Source organism: Centruroides vittatus, unplaced genomic scaffold (genome assembly GCF_030686945.1).
Source record: "Centruroides vittatus isolate TY-2023 unplaced genomic scaffold, ASM3068694v2 contig_349, whole genome shotgun sequence".
Lineage (NCBI taxonomy): Eukaryota > Metazoa > Arthropoda > Arachnida > Scorpiones > Buthidae > Centruroides > Centruroides vittatus.
In genome coordinates, this window is record NW_027122172.1 from 3,353,479 (window position 1) to 3,368,690 (window position 15,212).

At 35.5% G+C, this 15,212-nt stretch overlaps 1 protein-coding gene across 3 annotated transcripts in view; it reads right to left on the reverse strand.

Moving 5' to 3' along the window:
• LOC136974452 (uncharacterized) overlaps positions 1-15,212 on the reverse strand; it is a 66,729-nt gene that overhangs the window by 4,719 nt on the left and 46,798 nt on the right. For all 3 annotated transcript variants that reach the window (XM_067269358.1, XM_067269359.1, XM_067269360.1), the window contains 4 exons: positions 14,775-14,828; positions 14,440-14,547; positions 6,373-6,487; positions 3,531-3,633 (listed from right to left, as the gene is read on the reverse strand). In XM_067269358.1, the coding sequence (XP_067125459.1) occupies positions 3,531-3,633; positions 6,373-6,487; positions 14,440-14,547; positions 14,775-14,828 (380 nt within the window). The remainder of the gene's footprint in view (positions 1-3,530; positions 3,634-6,372; positions 6,488-14,439; positions 14,548-14,774; positions 14,829-15,212) is intronic.

Below are 15,212 nucleotides of genomic sequence, written 5' to 3' on the forward strand. Positions count from 1 at the left end.
CATTCACTTTTGTAGCAAGCTCCTATCTAGATTCAAACAATAACAGATATTTGCTAGCAAATACAAAAATCAAAAAGCATTTAAATTTAAATTTGTTGCAAGATTTTATGTACATATTTGAGAATACAGTGTTTGCTAGTTAGTTTTTAACATTTTTTAACACTGATTCAATATGAGGCTCTTGTTGATAATATTAATTGTATATCATGCATTGGCATATTGTTAGATCTAAATCTCTTATCTTGTCTTCAAAGTATTTTACGAATTTATTAAATGTCAATTATTTTGAAATAAAATGCTTTGTAAAATCCATTATAATATAAGTAACATATTGACATATTTAATTTTATCCCACTCTTTTTGTGTCAGACAATTTGACTCAATACTCTGTTTCATTCTTTGACAAGCTTTAACTAATATGAATCAATGATAGAAGTGTAACATATGTTAGCTCTGTTCACACAGGTTACACCTTGTACAGAATGTTTTTTGTTTAAGATAATTTGATGCTATTGCAGAAATAATTGCAATTTTCTGTCTTTCATAAGTTCTGCCTCTTGCAGATTTACTATTTTTAAAAAATTTACATAATGTATTTGATACATATATTTATGTTAAAATTAGTAGTATATATTAATTTTACAAATATGCCATGATTTTAAAAATAATCTGTGATTTTTTTATTATTTTTGGCTGGAACATTTCAATGACAAAACTAATAAAATTGGTTTAGCAGATTAAGCAGAGTTTGAATTAGCACAAGTTCAGATTAATGTGAGTTCACTGTATTAAATTTTATTTATTTTTAAAATTTATCAGATTATACTATTAATAAATATGTAAGGTATTTATGTATAATAGAAGAAAATCTAAACTACAGTAGAGCGTCGATAAGTGGAACCAATTGGGGACTGGGGTCCTTCCAGTTAATGATTTGTTCCAGTTTCCGACTTTGTACGAAAAAATACATTAACCTGTCCGATGTTCAAATTTTTCTCCGTTGCGTATCGCTTCCTGTTGAATTTTTCTCCGTTGCGTGTCGCTTCGCGTTGAATTTTCGTCGATTTTAAGCCTAACGAAAATTTTTATAATAATCATCGAGGCTATCGTATCGTTAAAAATTATTTCTGCATTTTGTACAAACAAAATAAATATATTAAAGAATATAAAAAACATGAAAATTATACTTTAGAAGTAAATTTAATATCAAAAACGTTCGATTCAGCACGACACAGTCCGACTGAAAATCGTTCCACTTTCCGGCCATTCCACTTACCGACGTTCCACTTATCGACGCTCTACTGTAGTCCAAAATATAATAACTGCATTTATCTAGTTGAGATTTTTTTCACATTATATATTATATATCTTGTAATGCTGCTAATATACATATCCATAACTGATTGCATACAAATTAATATCATCATATTGAAAATTTAAGACCTATTTTCTTCTGTATTAAAAAATCTGATAATTTCCAATTTTCATTATGCATTCTTATGTTTATGTTATGTTTATAATGCAAATTTTATTGAAGAATTCATTTGAAATATTAAAATAATTTGATATAGTTACAATAGAAGACAAACCATAAGGAATACATTTTTCTCCAATTCTGTTAGAGCAAGATTCTCGTGTAAGGCATGATATGAAGTATATTTATGTTTAAACAGTACAGAGATCCTAATCAGTAATTAATCTATAAGAAAGAGAGAAATATGTTTGTATTAAAAGTTGTGTCCATAATAATTGTAAAGACCTAAATTATCAAATCAGGAATGAACAAATAGTCATCTATGCCAATAATAATTGTATCAAAACAGAATTTTTAATGCATAATAATAGAAAAAGTTATTAGTAAAGAGGTTAGAGCAAGGGTCCCCAAACTTTTTTGACTGTCAAAGCCTTCAAGAATTTCTCGACCTTTAATTGACCTACTTTTTGCTTTTGCTAGTACAATTAGTGATAATACTAAAAAATAAATCTGATAAGTCAGTGTTAATCCACACACCATTTCCTTATAAAGGATCTACTTACAAGATACATACCAGAATTACATACTGTTTAGCCATAACTTCTAAACTAGTCAGTTCTGAAAAACATTTGATGTCACTTTGACATAATCCCAGTCTTAGTCAAGACACACTTGGCATCTCTAACCACTTGTCAAAGCACTGTGCAAACTTGTTTTCTGAAATCTTTCAGAAGCACTGGAAAACTGCACTTCCAAGAACAGATCTTGATGAATAATGTGCCCCACAGAGTGAATCCTTCAGGTTTGCAATTAGCCAGAAGTTGCTTGGAGCCAGATCTGGCTCCAAGTGATGAAGGATGCAGCAAGATTTTGATAGCCTTTTCTATCAGAAAATCTCAGACAAAATGAGTTCCATGAGCATTGTCCTAGTGCAAGACAAAATTTCTGTGTGAAATTGGGATGCTATTAATTAATTGTAGGAAGCAAATGTTTGTCCAGCATATCTTTTGCATACTAATCATGATCTTTTGATAACGAATGCGTAAGAATCACAATCCATGTTTGTCCCAGAAAATGTACATAGAACTTTGCTGTTGGAAACAACTTGTCAAAACTTTTGGGGAAGTGAGGAAGCAGCATGTTTCCTCTGTTTTGATTGGTGTTTGGTTTTGAGATTGAAAAGTGGAAGCCACACTTCATCCATTGTGATCACATGATCAAAAAACAGCCATTAGTTGCGACATTCCTGGAAATTAGTCAAATGTTGAAAACAATGTTGCAACATTTGACTAATCATTTACACACAATATTCATTGTGTGTAAATGATTGGTCAAAATCGTTGAACAGTTCCATGTGATAGACCTGTAGCATCAGCAATTTTGTCCATTGTCAGTTGTTGCTCTTCCACCCAAGCACAGTTTTCAGAAGTTGCAAGAGCAGAGCAACTAGAGCGTGGCTCATCCTTGGTGGAGTTTCTTCCACTTGAAAACTATGCAGTCAGCATGGGCAGACTCCCCAAAGATGTCCATTAACTGCTTGTGAATAACGGCACTTTTTCACAAGTGAACAAAAATTTGATGAAAGCATGCTGCTCCTGAACTGAAAAACTCCTTGCTTTCAGACATACTCAGAACAAGTTTACAAAAAATATGAATTACTCCACAACTGCTGCTGGCACACTAATAGAATTTCACAAGTCAACTGGCAAAGGCTTATTCAAACTTGTCCCAAGAGGGCATGCTAACATAGTTTGCTATGTACCTGGCTAGAGGGAAACAGTACGTAATTCTGGTATGAACTTCATACAATGTGCAAATTTACAACATACTATCAAACTGAAATAATAATTTTTAATGAACTATTTTCAATTAATTCCTGCTTAATTTTCAACTCCCAAAAATGTCTTATTGACCCCAAGAGTTGATATTGACCACTTTTGGGATCTTGGGTTAGATACTGTTTTAAGACATTAATATTTCCATTATAAATATTTCTATTTCATTTTATTAAGATAATTAATTATTTACAATTAACAGAAAATTTTTAATATCATACCGAAGTTTCCAAACAGGTACACTGCCATGTTCTTTTAATCTTTCCTGTATGCCAACATCAGGAATGTAACCAGAAATTATATCACCTCCAACCATGAGAACACCTATAAATATTTCAATGTTTTGTATCTAATGAATTAAAACAAATACTTTGATTAATTATTTGATAAAAAAAATCAATATTAAAACTAAAACAAATAGTAATATATTCTATTTTTTTTTACATAAAATGAAATTTATTTAACTATACTTTATAAACCAACTCGACAACACAGAACCAAAAACAAAACCTTCTTAATCCAACAATTATTTAAACTCAAAAACAAACTTTTTGGCTATCTTAATTAGTCATCCCCAGGTCACATCATAGGAAGGACTAAGAGAAGCTGGTTGGTCCAACAAATGTATCAGCTGCCATCTTGGTTAGAGTGACATAGTAGTTGTTCAGCATTGGTAACAGTGAATCAGACAAGGCACATAACCATCAAGATACTCAGGATACCTCAAACGGACAACTGCTCAAGAGGATCATGCAGTTAGAAGAGGAGCTACCTACCATCACTGTCAGCCATTTGAAGGCATTTGTCAACCTACAGTACATGCATCCCATATCAAGGGATACCATTCAGAGATGACTGGCAAAAGGGATTAGATGATGACATCCATTAAGGTGCCTACCACTGACCTCCTAAAATAGGCAGAGCCGTCTGCATCTGTACCAAGCTTGGTTATCCTCAGACAATATCTGATTAGAGGCACATTATCTTCAGCAACAGATCCTGCTTCTTTCTCAGTGCTGACGACCACTGCATACAGATGTGGAGGCGGACTATCCAGTGTTCCAATCCTGTATTTTTTATTGAGCAGCACACAGCCATCATTCACGGTATGACAGTCTGGTGAGCCATCTCTTGGGACTGTCAATCTTCTCTAGTTGATGACATTCCCCAGACCTATCACAAACAGAACACATCTGCAACATGCTGGGATAGCAATTGAGGCCTTCTCAGAATATCACTGAATTAGTTGACCAGTTGCAACATTTATGACAGAATTTTTTACAGTGAGACAAAAGCAACTTAATTGACTATGCTGCACAGAATAATGGTTTGTCTAGCTGCCAAAAAATGATTTACCACTTACTAAAATGTCATCTTGTTGCTGCTATTTCTTAATAAAACTTTTTTTTCACTCCAAAATTCTAATCATATGCATATCTCCTCAAATAATGCATAAATGCTAAGTTTCACAGCTGTAGCTCAATTTATGAGTGTATATACAGTGAAATCTCCATTAACGGACAGTCCCGAATAGCAGACACCTCGACGTAATTTTTAAAATCCCCAGATCCTTCAAATATAACATCTATAATATTTAATTCTAAATAATAAACACCATCATCCATAACCTAACTTACAAAAACAAAGTCCCTTCTTCAATATTCTGAAAGAATTCATTACATACAAAAGATTTTAAAACTAAAACAAAGAATCAGTTCAAATACTCTTTCAGAGGACAAATTTTGACAGTAGGAGTCAAATAAAAACTGGCTTAAAATAAGAATAGGGGAGGAGGGCAGGTTGTAAAAAGCTGAACAATACTCCATCTGTTAGAAAAAAACTAATCTGGTTAAGTTGTCAATCACTGCTTATTGTAATATATGTTAATGTTATGTACAGTACATGTTCAACTTCTGTCTTATTGTTGAAATTAAGTTCATGGTACCAAGAAACCATAAACTTTTCTGAAGTTATTCATTCATTTGACAAGAACCGTAGTACATTAGTAATGAAAAAAAATTTAAAACAGTTAGGACAATAGCATTTATATGGCAAAAGTTCAAAAATCATGTTACGAAGGCAATTTGCTGACCACTTTAAAGTATAGGTAGCTATTTGGTTTTCTTGCATTTATGAAGTAATTTATAATCTTAACATACACACATCTAATGGGGCCCATGTCTAGAGAAAATTGTGTATTAAAACTTTCCAGTTAAACTTGCATAACTTCTGCTAAGTGTGGTCTAGCATTATCATCATGGAACATTACACCATCTTTTAGTTCTGGTTACCTCTCTTCAATAGCAACTTTCAGCTTATCCAATTGTTGACAATATTTCTCTGCAGTAATGGTTTCATTAGGTTTTAAAAGTTCATAATAAGTGATTCTTTTCTGATCCCACCAAATACAAAGCATTATCTTCTTTCCATTCAATGGAGACTGCACTGCCAGAATTAGATCACCGTCTTTTTCTCATGTTGCTGTTAGTAACCATTTTTCATTAATCAAGCCAAAAATCAGTCGTTCTTTAGCTTTCCACTTAGAACAACACACACAGATACTCTAACAATTTTTTCTCTGAAAGTATGTGGAGCATCCATACATCAAACCTGCTAACCATGCTGATTCTTTCAATGTGATCAAAAGCCGAAATCCAAAGTTTTGCTCCTCCACAGTTTGTCTTGATAGCTTATTTCTGCACAAATAAGATCATCATCTATAACTGAAGGTCTGCCTGAATGCATTCATCTCTAAGAGAAAGATTTCCATATTTATATCTAGCAAACTCTTTCCTGCAGGTACTAAATGAAAGAATTATTTCTGTTATTTATTAAAAATTATGGAAAAAATATATTTTGCCGAGCAGAAAACAGTCACTGGATTTGAAAAAGCTTGTCTGCTCAAATAGAGTTTGAAACGCCAACTGTTGGATTTAGAATCTCAGTTCTGTAAGGATTTTTCTTGTGTTAAATAAAATGCTACTAATAAATAATTTTTTACTACTAAAATTTTATCCATTTTGAAAAATGTAAATTTTTTATCAAAATCAGCACTAAACTTACTATAAAATCCATCTTCGGCTCCTGATCCATAAGATTCTGGTGTCGGAGCTATCGAATTAGAACCATGACCCACTTCAAAACAATGCAAATAACGCTGGCCATCTAATGTTGTAACCTAATAAAATTACTTTCATTCAATGCCAAAAATTTTTAAAATTATACATATAACGTTAATATGATTTAAATTACCTCAGGCAAAGAAACATCATAGAACAATATAATTTGCAAAAAAAAAAAAAAAATTAAATTAAATTATTACATTTTACAGCCCATAAATGCAACTTTTGTCTCAAAAAATCTTCCTGCATCTTGTATGTGAAGTTTGTAGATTAGTTAATTGTGGAATAAGGCATCACAGCACAAAGGTAATCTGCCAAGAGGTGTGCCTCCCAAGAGGATTTTCTATGGGAAAATGTGAGCCCCTATTTAAGTGCTAGACATGTGAAAAAAATTGCCATGTGGTCAGCCTATTGCCAAGGTGCAAACCTGTGACCAACTACATATTCAGTGGTTTTATCCACTTGGTCATTGGTAAACTTATATGTGAAATTGCAATCTCTCATAGACTATTGAATTCCTAAATGGCCTTCAGTACACTATAGGTAACCTTTACCTAGCCCAATCAGTGTATTAAAATAATATTGTTTAATTAAACATATTATTAGTCTATCAGTAGTCTATTAGTACATGAAATATCTAGCTTCCAGAAATCTGGAATTGTCAGAAAACAGGCTAGTTTTGAATTTGACAGGCTATAGTTTACCATGACCTCTTTGTTTTGTTTCTGTACGTGTCACACATCAGTTTCAGTGTGACTGCTAGCATAGTGTGTGTTAACCACTCTGCAGTGATTGATGGAAATATCCGTCAAGGGCGATCACGTGGCAGTGGTGAAAAACTAGTCAAAAATTACCACAAAAAAAAATTCACATAATAAAGGAATTATATGACAATAAAAAAGATTTTTCTTTACTAGACATAACTGTTTAAAAAATTTTTTTTGAAACGGAAACAAGAAAAACGCATGGGAAAATTCTTAAAAAATTTCCCACATTTATTCTCCACTACATAGTGGTAGTTCCATATCTGACTAACCCACTGTAGAAAGATTAAAACAGTTTTGTTCTTTACTTTCCATTGTTTATTTTATATTGTACGTATATATTTAGCCTATGTCTAGAAAACTGAAAAATCCAGAAATACAGGTTTCTTCTGGTCCCAGGCTTGTCAGATATTTAGTCCAGTATTGTACCATTTTTTGCTATAGCTAAACAGTTTTGCATATTAAAAAAATTAAATGTTAACCTTTATTTTTTAATGGTAAAGTTTAAATGCAAGTGACTTCTTTTAAAACTCATCTTTTTCTCTTGATGAAAAAGTAAAATCAGAATTCATACTTTATTTTAGCAGAATATAGTAAAAAATTTGGATTTCAAGTTATGGAATGGCTTAATTAAATACACTAAATACCTTTTCCCCTCTAAATATTCTGACCTGAAATGAGAGTGCATATGATATACACTGGTGTTTTTAAAGAATTGCACACTTAGCTGAATTTACATATATATAGGTTACGTTATGATATACATAATGTATGATGAGGATGATGTATTAGCAATAAGTAGTGATAAGCATAGAATAAAAAACTGAAAAGTTCAGTTTACTGCTATTCATTCTTATACAACAGACATATACAGTACAATATAATGCTTGAAAATGTAAAAACTTGTTTTGAAGATGGGGGTTAAAGGAGAGTTAATAAATAAAAAAAATTTAGACAAAATATTCATAAAAAGATACAAATATATTAATGTATACATTGTATTCATTAATATTTTCTGATGTCATCATTGACTTGACTTCAGATACAATCGCACTAATGTTATGGTGCCATACATAAAAAAAATCACTTCTTACAGCTCCTATTCTGTTGAAGTCCATGCTCTTTGAACTTTGAGAGAACACAAAGACCACACATTTTCAATTGGTTTGGGTATAGCAAATTTCTGGCCCAATCTGCCACTCATATGCCAACTTCTGAACACCCTTTGCATTTTAAAAGAGTGAAAAGATGGGTAATTGATTAATAGTTCTAAAATATTAAACACTTTTAAAACCAGAAATGAACATTTACTTATCTACATGTGTGGAAGTATGCCGAATCTTGTTAGATATTATGTAGTCAAGACATCCAAAAGATGTATCAGGTCAGTCCATAAGTCCGTGCGCATTTTTATGATCTTGAGCAAAATCTTGTTTTGCTGTTAAAAATGTCAGTCTAATCGGTGTAAAAATTATCACATTAGAGTGATAATTTTTACACCGAAGTGTTAAATTGGATCTCATTCCTATAATACTGTTCAGAATTGTGAACATTTCAGTTGTTTATTTTCGTTAAAATGGAAGTAACCGACGAATATAAAAGACACGTTTTATACTTTTTATTTGGTGAGAATGCTACAAATGCAGCCAAAAAAATAAATACTGTACATAATCAAATCGTAATTAGTTCAAGGACTGCACAGAAGTGGTTTGAAAGATTTAGAAACAACGATTTTAGTGTGGAGGATAAGGCTCGTACGGGAAGATCCGTCGACTTCGACGACGATACTCTCTCTGCACTAGTCTGCACTGTAAAAAAGGCTATTTCTGAATATTTTGATTCAAAACCGAAATCATTTTACGAAGACGGGATTAAAAAGCTACCATCGAGATGGCAAAAAATTGTACAAAATAATGGTGAATACATTATAGATTGAAATAAAATTTAATTAAAATCTTTTGCTGCTTTTTTTGTAGATAAAAATACGCACGAACTTATGAACTGACCTGATACTTGGTTGAACCATACTGTAGGGTTTGAAATCGCTAGGCGAGCGATTTCCGCCCTGGTTTATTATAACGAACTTTCATAATGGAAAAGCCATTGGGATCGGCCGTTAGAAACGACCGTTAGAAGATCCGTTGTGTTTCAAATCGACGACAGACGGACGACAGACAGATTGGCCGGCGGGAAATGACCGTTGGCAGCCTTTGTGGAAGAATTCAAATTTGATTGGCGGATGATTTGAACGTTGGGACTATTTAAGCCGTAGTTTCGGCGGGAACGGGAGCTCGTATCGTGCGTTCGTATCGGGATCGGCTGAGTTCGTATCGGGAGGATCGGATCGAATTAGGATCGTCGTTATCAAAGTGCTAACTAACTCTCTCGTTAGATGCCACGGAAATCTGGGGGAAAGTAACTCCAGTGTTTAGTACGAACTTGTTCCTGACTCAGAGGTGCTGTTAATTACAAGTCTGTTTGTGTAGGTCGTAAGGAGTTTCTTTCGACGAACGTGTACGGGAATAGTCGGTTGTCGTTGGATTAGTGTTTGTGCATATTGAATTGTAACGCTATTTTGTATTCTTTTGTACATTTTATTGTAAATATAAACTGTTGTGTTTGTCAAACCGACTGGTGGTTATTTTGAACATTACTGGCGCAGTCTCGACAGGATACCTTGGATTACGTTGGATTACGTCGGATTATCCAGGATTAAACTCCAAAGAATTGGAAAAACTGAGCTACGACAGAGAAGCAGACGTACGTACAGAGCATCACCAGCAATTAGACCCAGGTAAATTATTTGTTTCTCGCTAGCACACAGAGATGCCTAGACGCACGAAATCGCGGCAGCTAGAGGCTAGGGACTGGGAGGATGACGAGCAGGGAACGGTGCGTAGGACAAGCAGGTCGAGTCGTGAACTCGAAGCACGTAGGTTATGGGCCGAGATTGCGAAAATCGAGGCGGCGAGCAAGGAGAGAATCGCGAAAATCAAAGAAGCGACCAGAAGAATGGAAATCGAGTCAGAGGCGAGAATCGCGAAAATCAAGTCCGAGACGAGGAGGGCAGAGATAGAGTTAGAACGGCGTAAGTTACGGCTGGGGATCACCAGAAAATTAGATGATACAAGGCGGCAGGAACAGCAAATACGATCTGAAGGACTTAAAGTCGAGGGGAACTATGACTTCGGGGATAAAATTAGCTCGTCGGGAAACAAGCCGCGGGTGAAATTGGATAGGCCAAGGGAAACTGACCGGCAGAAAAGAGGGTGTTCTGGTAGGCGGGTAGACGACGAGGCCGAACGCATGCGACCCAAGGCAGCGGACCGCGTGGTGGTGGAGGTGAGGGCATCTAAACTTTCTTGCCCACCGGGGAGCGGGGAAGTGAAGGATCGGGTCGAGGCTATGTGGGGAGAAGAAAGGCCCAGGCCTGTAGCTGGATCGAGGACGGGAACCTCTAGGGTCAGAGTAGCAAAAGTCCAGGTAGACGAGGACATTAGAGAGCCTAGTGGAGTCGCGGCAAGACGAGAGGAGGAAGTTCGCAATATTCAACCCGAAGTCGGGAGGCCGCTGAAGGGAACTGAGGTAGTAGGCGATGGAAGTGGTCCCCCAGCTAAGGACGTTTCAGGAACGAAAGTGTCGGGTTTAAGGGAGTCATGGGTCCCTAAAGTGGTGACGGGAACGAAGGAGAAAAGCCAACTCGTTGGAGCCTTCGGTCACCGGGTTGATAAAGTAACGATCCGGATAGAATTGGGGAAGAAAGGTCCCACAGGATCGCAGGAACTGGGGCAGGTGACGCGTGCGGTAGCGTGCACGCTAAATCAGACCCCGGGTGTACCTGTAGCGGAAGAGGATCACCGAAAGGTGGTTGACCGGAAGAGCGATACCCAAGGAAAGGAGAATGAATTAGAACATCTTTCGGAGACGGCAGACAGCGGGATTAGCGACAGTGAGGAAAACGGGTCGAATCCACAGGAGACCCAAGTCCAAGATAGGTCGCTCCCCCGACCGTTAGAAGCCCCCCCGGGGGGGCGGAGAAGACGCGCCGGTCCCAAAGACAGCATAGGTCAGAATAGGGGTAGCAGCAAACCCATTAAACAGGCTGGAAAACTCCCAGAAAGGAGGGAAAGGATGTTGAGGCTAGCCTACAAGGCCCCACAGAAAGAACAATTGGTCAGTCAGAAGGTGACGAGGCGCGTTCACTGTGGTTCACACCGTTGGGAAACGGCGGCGGGTATCCGAAGGTACTGGCAGAGTTGGCACGAGTACCGGAGCAGTGCGCCGGTTTGCATTACGACGGCTCGCATTACAACGCTCGCAGAGGCTGACGAACTGGGGGTCGGTGGTACGATCTTGGTCAGGAAAGCGTACCGGGTCAACAAAATCGACGCGCTGGAAGGGGAAGAATGCGAGGGTGACCGCCGGAGAAGGTTAGAGAACGGCAGAAAGCAGTTGGGCCATGGGGACAGACTAGAAGTCTGCTGAATACAGACTAGTACGGTCAGAATAAAATTTGGCTCGGGCACAAGTGTCGGAAAAGTAGCAATAGCTCCGCCTATGCGTCAGGTGTACGATCGTGGCCGGGAACACGAACAAATCGGGGATTTTCCCCTACGTTCCTCGCCTTCGGCGTGGGATGCCCAGGCTAGTAGTTTTACAGGATATTTGTCATGGATCGGACTAGGGAAATCGCATCAAGATACGCATAAGAACGTAGTAAAAATGCGCGTGGACATCGAACTGATCGGGTCGTATCGGGTCCTGCAAGCATCTCTGTGCGTAGGTGCGAGTGAACATTCCCGGTTGTACCGGAAGTTAAGGGTCAGTCCGCACGAACGGACATTTGTAAAATTGCTGAGTGTTGTTGGATCAAACAGGCTTGAGCTAAGCGCAGTTTGATCCTTGGCCGCAGAGGTGTAGGGTTTGGAATCGCTAGGCGAGCGATTTCCGCCCTGGTTTATTATAACGAACTTTCATAACGGAAAAGCTGTTGGGATCGGCCGTTAGAAACGACCGTTAGAAGATCCGTTGTGTTTCAAATCGACAACAGACGGACGACAGACAGATTGGCCGGCGGGAAATGACCGTTGGCAGCCGTTGTGGAAGAATTCAAATTTGATTGGCGGACGATTCGAACGTTGGGACTATTTAAGCCGTAGTTTCGGCGGGAACGGGAGCTCGTATCGTGCGTTCGTATCAGGATCGGCTGAGTTCGTATCGGGATGATCGGATCGAATTAGGATCGTCGTTATCAAAGTGCTAACTAACTCTCTCGTTGGACGCCACGGAAATCTGGGGAAAAGTAACTCCAGTGTTTTAGTACGAACTTGTTCCTGACTTGGAGGTGCTGTTAATTACAAGTGTGTTCGTGTAGGTCGTAAGGAGTTTCTTTCGACGAACGTGTACGGGAATAGTCGGTTGTCGTTGGATTAGTGTTTGTGCATATTAAATTGTAATGCTATTTTGTATTCTTTTGTACATTTTATTGTAAATATAAACTGTTGTGTTTGTCAAACCGACTGGTGGTTATTTTGAACATTACTCATACTTTTTGCAAGCACAGTTTTATTTGATTTGAATGCATTGTGCCATCCACAAAATAAAAGTTTTCCAATGCCATTGCAGGTGAATGCATTTCAAATCATTACTTGAAGAGCATACTTTTTGAAGTATGCTCTTCAAGTAATGATTTGAAATGAACCTTGCAAGCAATTCTGAGTAATGTGTTTTGTCCACTTTGCAGCATACAAGTTGAAATTAGTTACTAGATAACAAAAATGGCCTTCAAAATAAGACTTGTTTCCACTGTTCTGTTGTCCATTTGCAATGCCTTTTGGCCTGTGCCAATTTTGCATTCTTTTTTTTGTGTTAGTAATGGTTTTTTCTTTACTTTATATTAAAAAATTCCTATTATATAGATAAGGAGTACTGAAATTCTATATATCTTTTCTCTGTAAACCTTACAAGTAAGTTAGAAGTGCTGTATTGAAATTCTCAAACATCTAAAGATTTTCAGTAATGATGACTTTATTCATTTAATTTATTGTTATAAATGCATTTTGGAATGATTAACTTAATTAGCACTGAAGAGAAAACAAAAATATACATTATTCTGAAATGTATTTGTAATAATAAATTAAACAAATAAAGTTGTCATCATTGAAAATCTTTGAATGTTAGAAGTACTGCATTGAAATTCTCAAACTTACTTGTAAGGTTTACAGAAAAAATAAAGGTTAAAAATTCACAGAACCTCTTATAAACAACATATAAACTTGTGATTAGGGCCATATTAACACATGGTCAAGCCCATAGGCTTTCAGATATTACACTCCTTATGCATGCAATAATGTACAATTTTTCTTTGTCTCAAGATCACATGCACAAAGATTTTCTGCTCTGATGTCATTACAATCTTGAATGCTTGTTTCTGTAAGATAGCTTGAGGCACTATGACTAACAATTTAAATGTTTCCACAGGTTTATTTCATGCCCTAAAAATACAAAAAAATAATTTTAGCCCTTTCTTTCATTATTTATTTCAAGTTTAACTCATTTCACATTAACCCACACTGTCACAAAGTTTGAAGGACTCTCTACAGGACATAGTTCTATAAACAAAATAATATCATAAACTAAACAATATATGATGTTGAAATTTGTCAAATGCAGAGAAGACACATTACAGGATTTTCCAAAATAATCAAATTCAAGAAATGGCAATTACATGCAAAGCAATTACGCATGAAAAATAGTAGAAAATCATCACCTTATGCAAGAGATAGTGTAAGAAAAAAAACTGCATGTGATCATGGGTTTAAAGTTAGCTGGATAATGCAATTAATTATTAATTATTTAATTTAAACCTTTAAATTTGAAATAAAAACTTTTGATCAAATATAAAACATAGTTAATGGAGTACATAAGCATAGATCATTTGAGATTGGATAGTATGTAACAGGTGTAACCAATCTAATATAGATATTAATTATCACTTTTTGTATTACAGCATAATTTTGGAACTGGAAAAAACTTTTAATTGGGAAAATAAAAATTTCACTTTTTTTCATCTTAGTGCTTGCTTTTGATTTTGACATAACTATCTTTAAAAAAGTTACTAAATTGAATATTCAAAAATAAAATTTACTATTAATTATTTATTAGAAAAGAAATATCAATTAACTATCATATAAGTTTTACTTTTATTTGTATAATATTACTTGTTATAAAAATCATGCACTTACTTTACACACACCATCACAAGATAATGATAATATAGCACTCTGATGATTCCGTACAAATGGCCAACTACTATGGAGAAATGTTATGTCACGGATGACATTGATATGGAGCTAAAGGAAAACAAAAACAAATCTTTTCAAGGCAGTCAATTTTGTTCTCAATTAATTAATTTCCACACAAGTACAAGAACACAAAATACCTAAATTATCATCTAATTCAGTTAATGACAAAATACAGTGCAGTCTCAGCAGTATAACTCTTCAAATCCCTAATCTATCTAATATATACTCAGTTTATCTCGTTATTTTATTATTATTTTTAAATTAAATTCACTTACATCATAAATAAAATCCAATGGTAAAGGCATTCTGAGATCAAACAATGTCAATCCCTAAAGCAAAAAAGTAATAAGTGCATTGTATGAACTTATTATTACTCTTATTAATTAAAATTGAAGATAAAATCCATTAAAATCTGAATTTTTAAAAATTGAAAATATTTTACAAGGATTAACCACTATGGGACAGCTTGAAATTTACATACTATTAGCACTTCTTTCAATGTATAAATGGTTTAAGTATCAGTATGGGTCCAATGCAGTATATGGATGGGGAGCTAAGACCAATTCCACTTCACTTTTGTTTCAATTTCCAATTTTTAAAAAGTGTTTTATTTGTTAATTGGATAATTTTACATGTTTTCAGGAAATTTTAAAATTTTTTGAAAGAATCCTAAAAGAAAATGTCAGATCATCTTACTATATATTCTGGAAGAT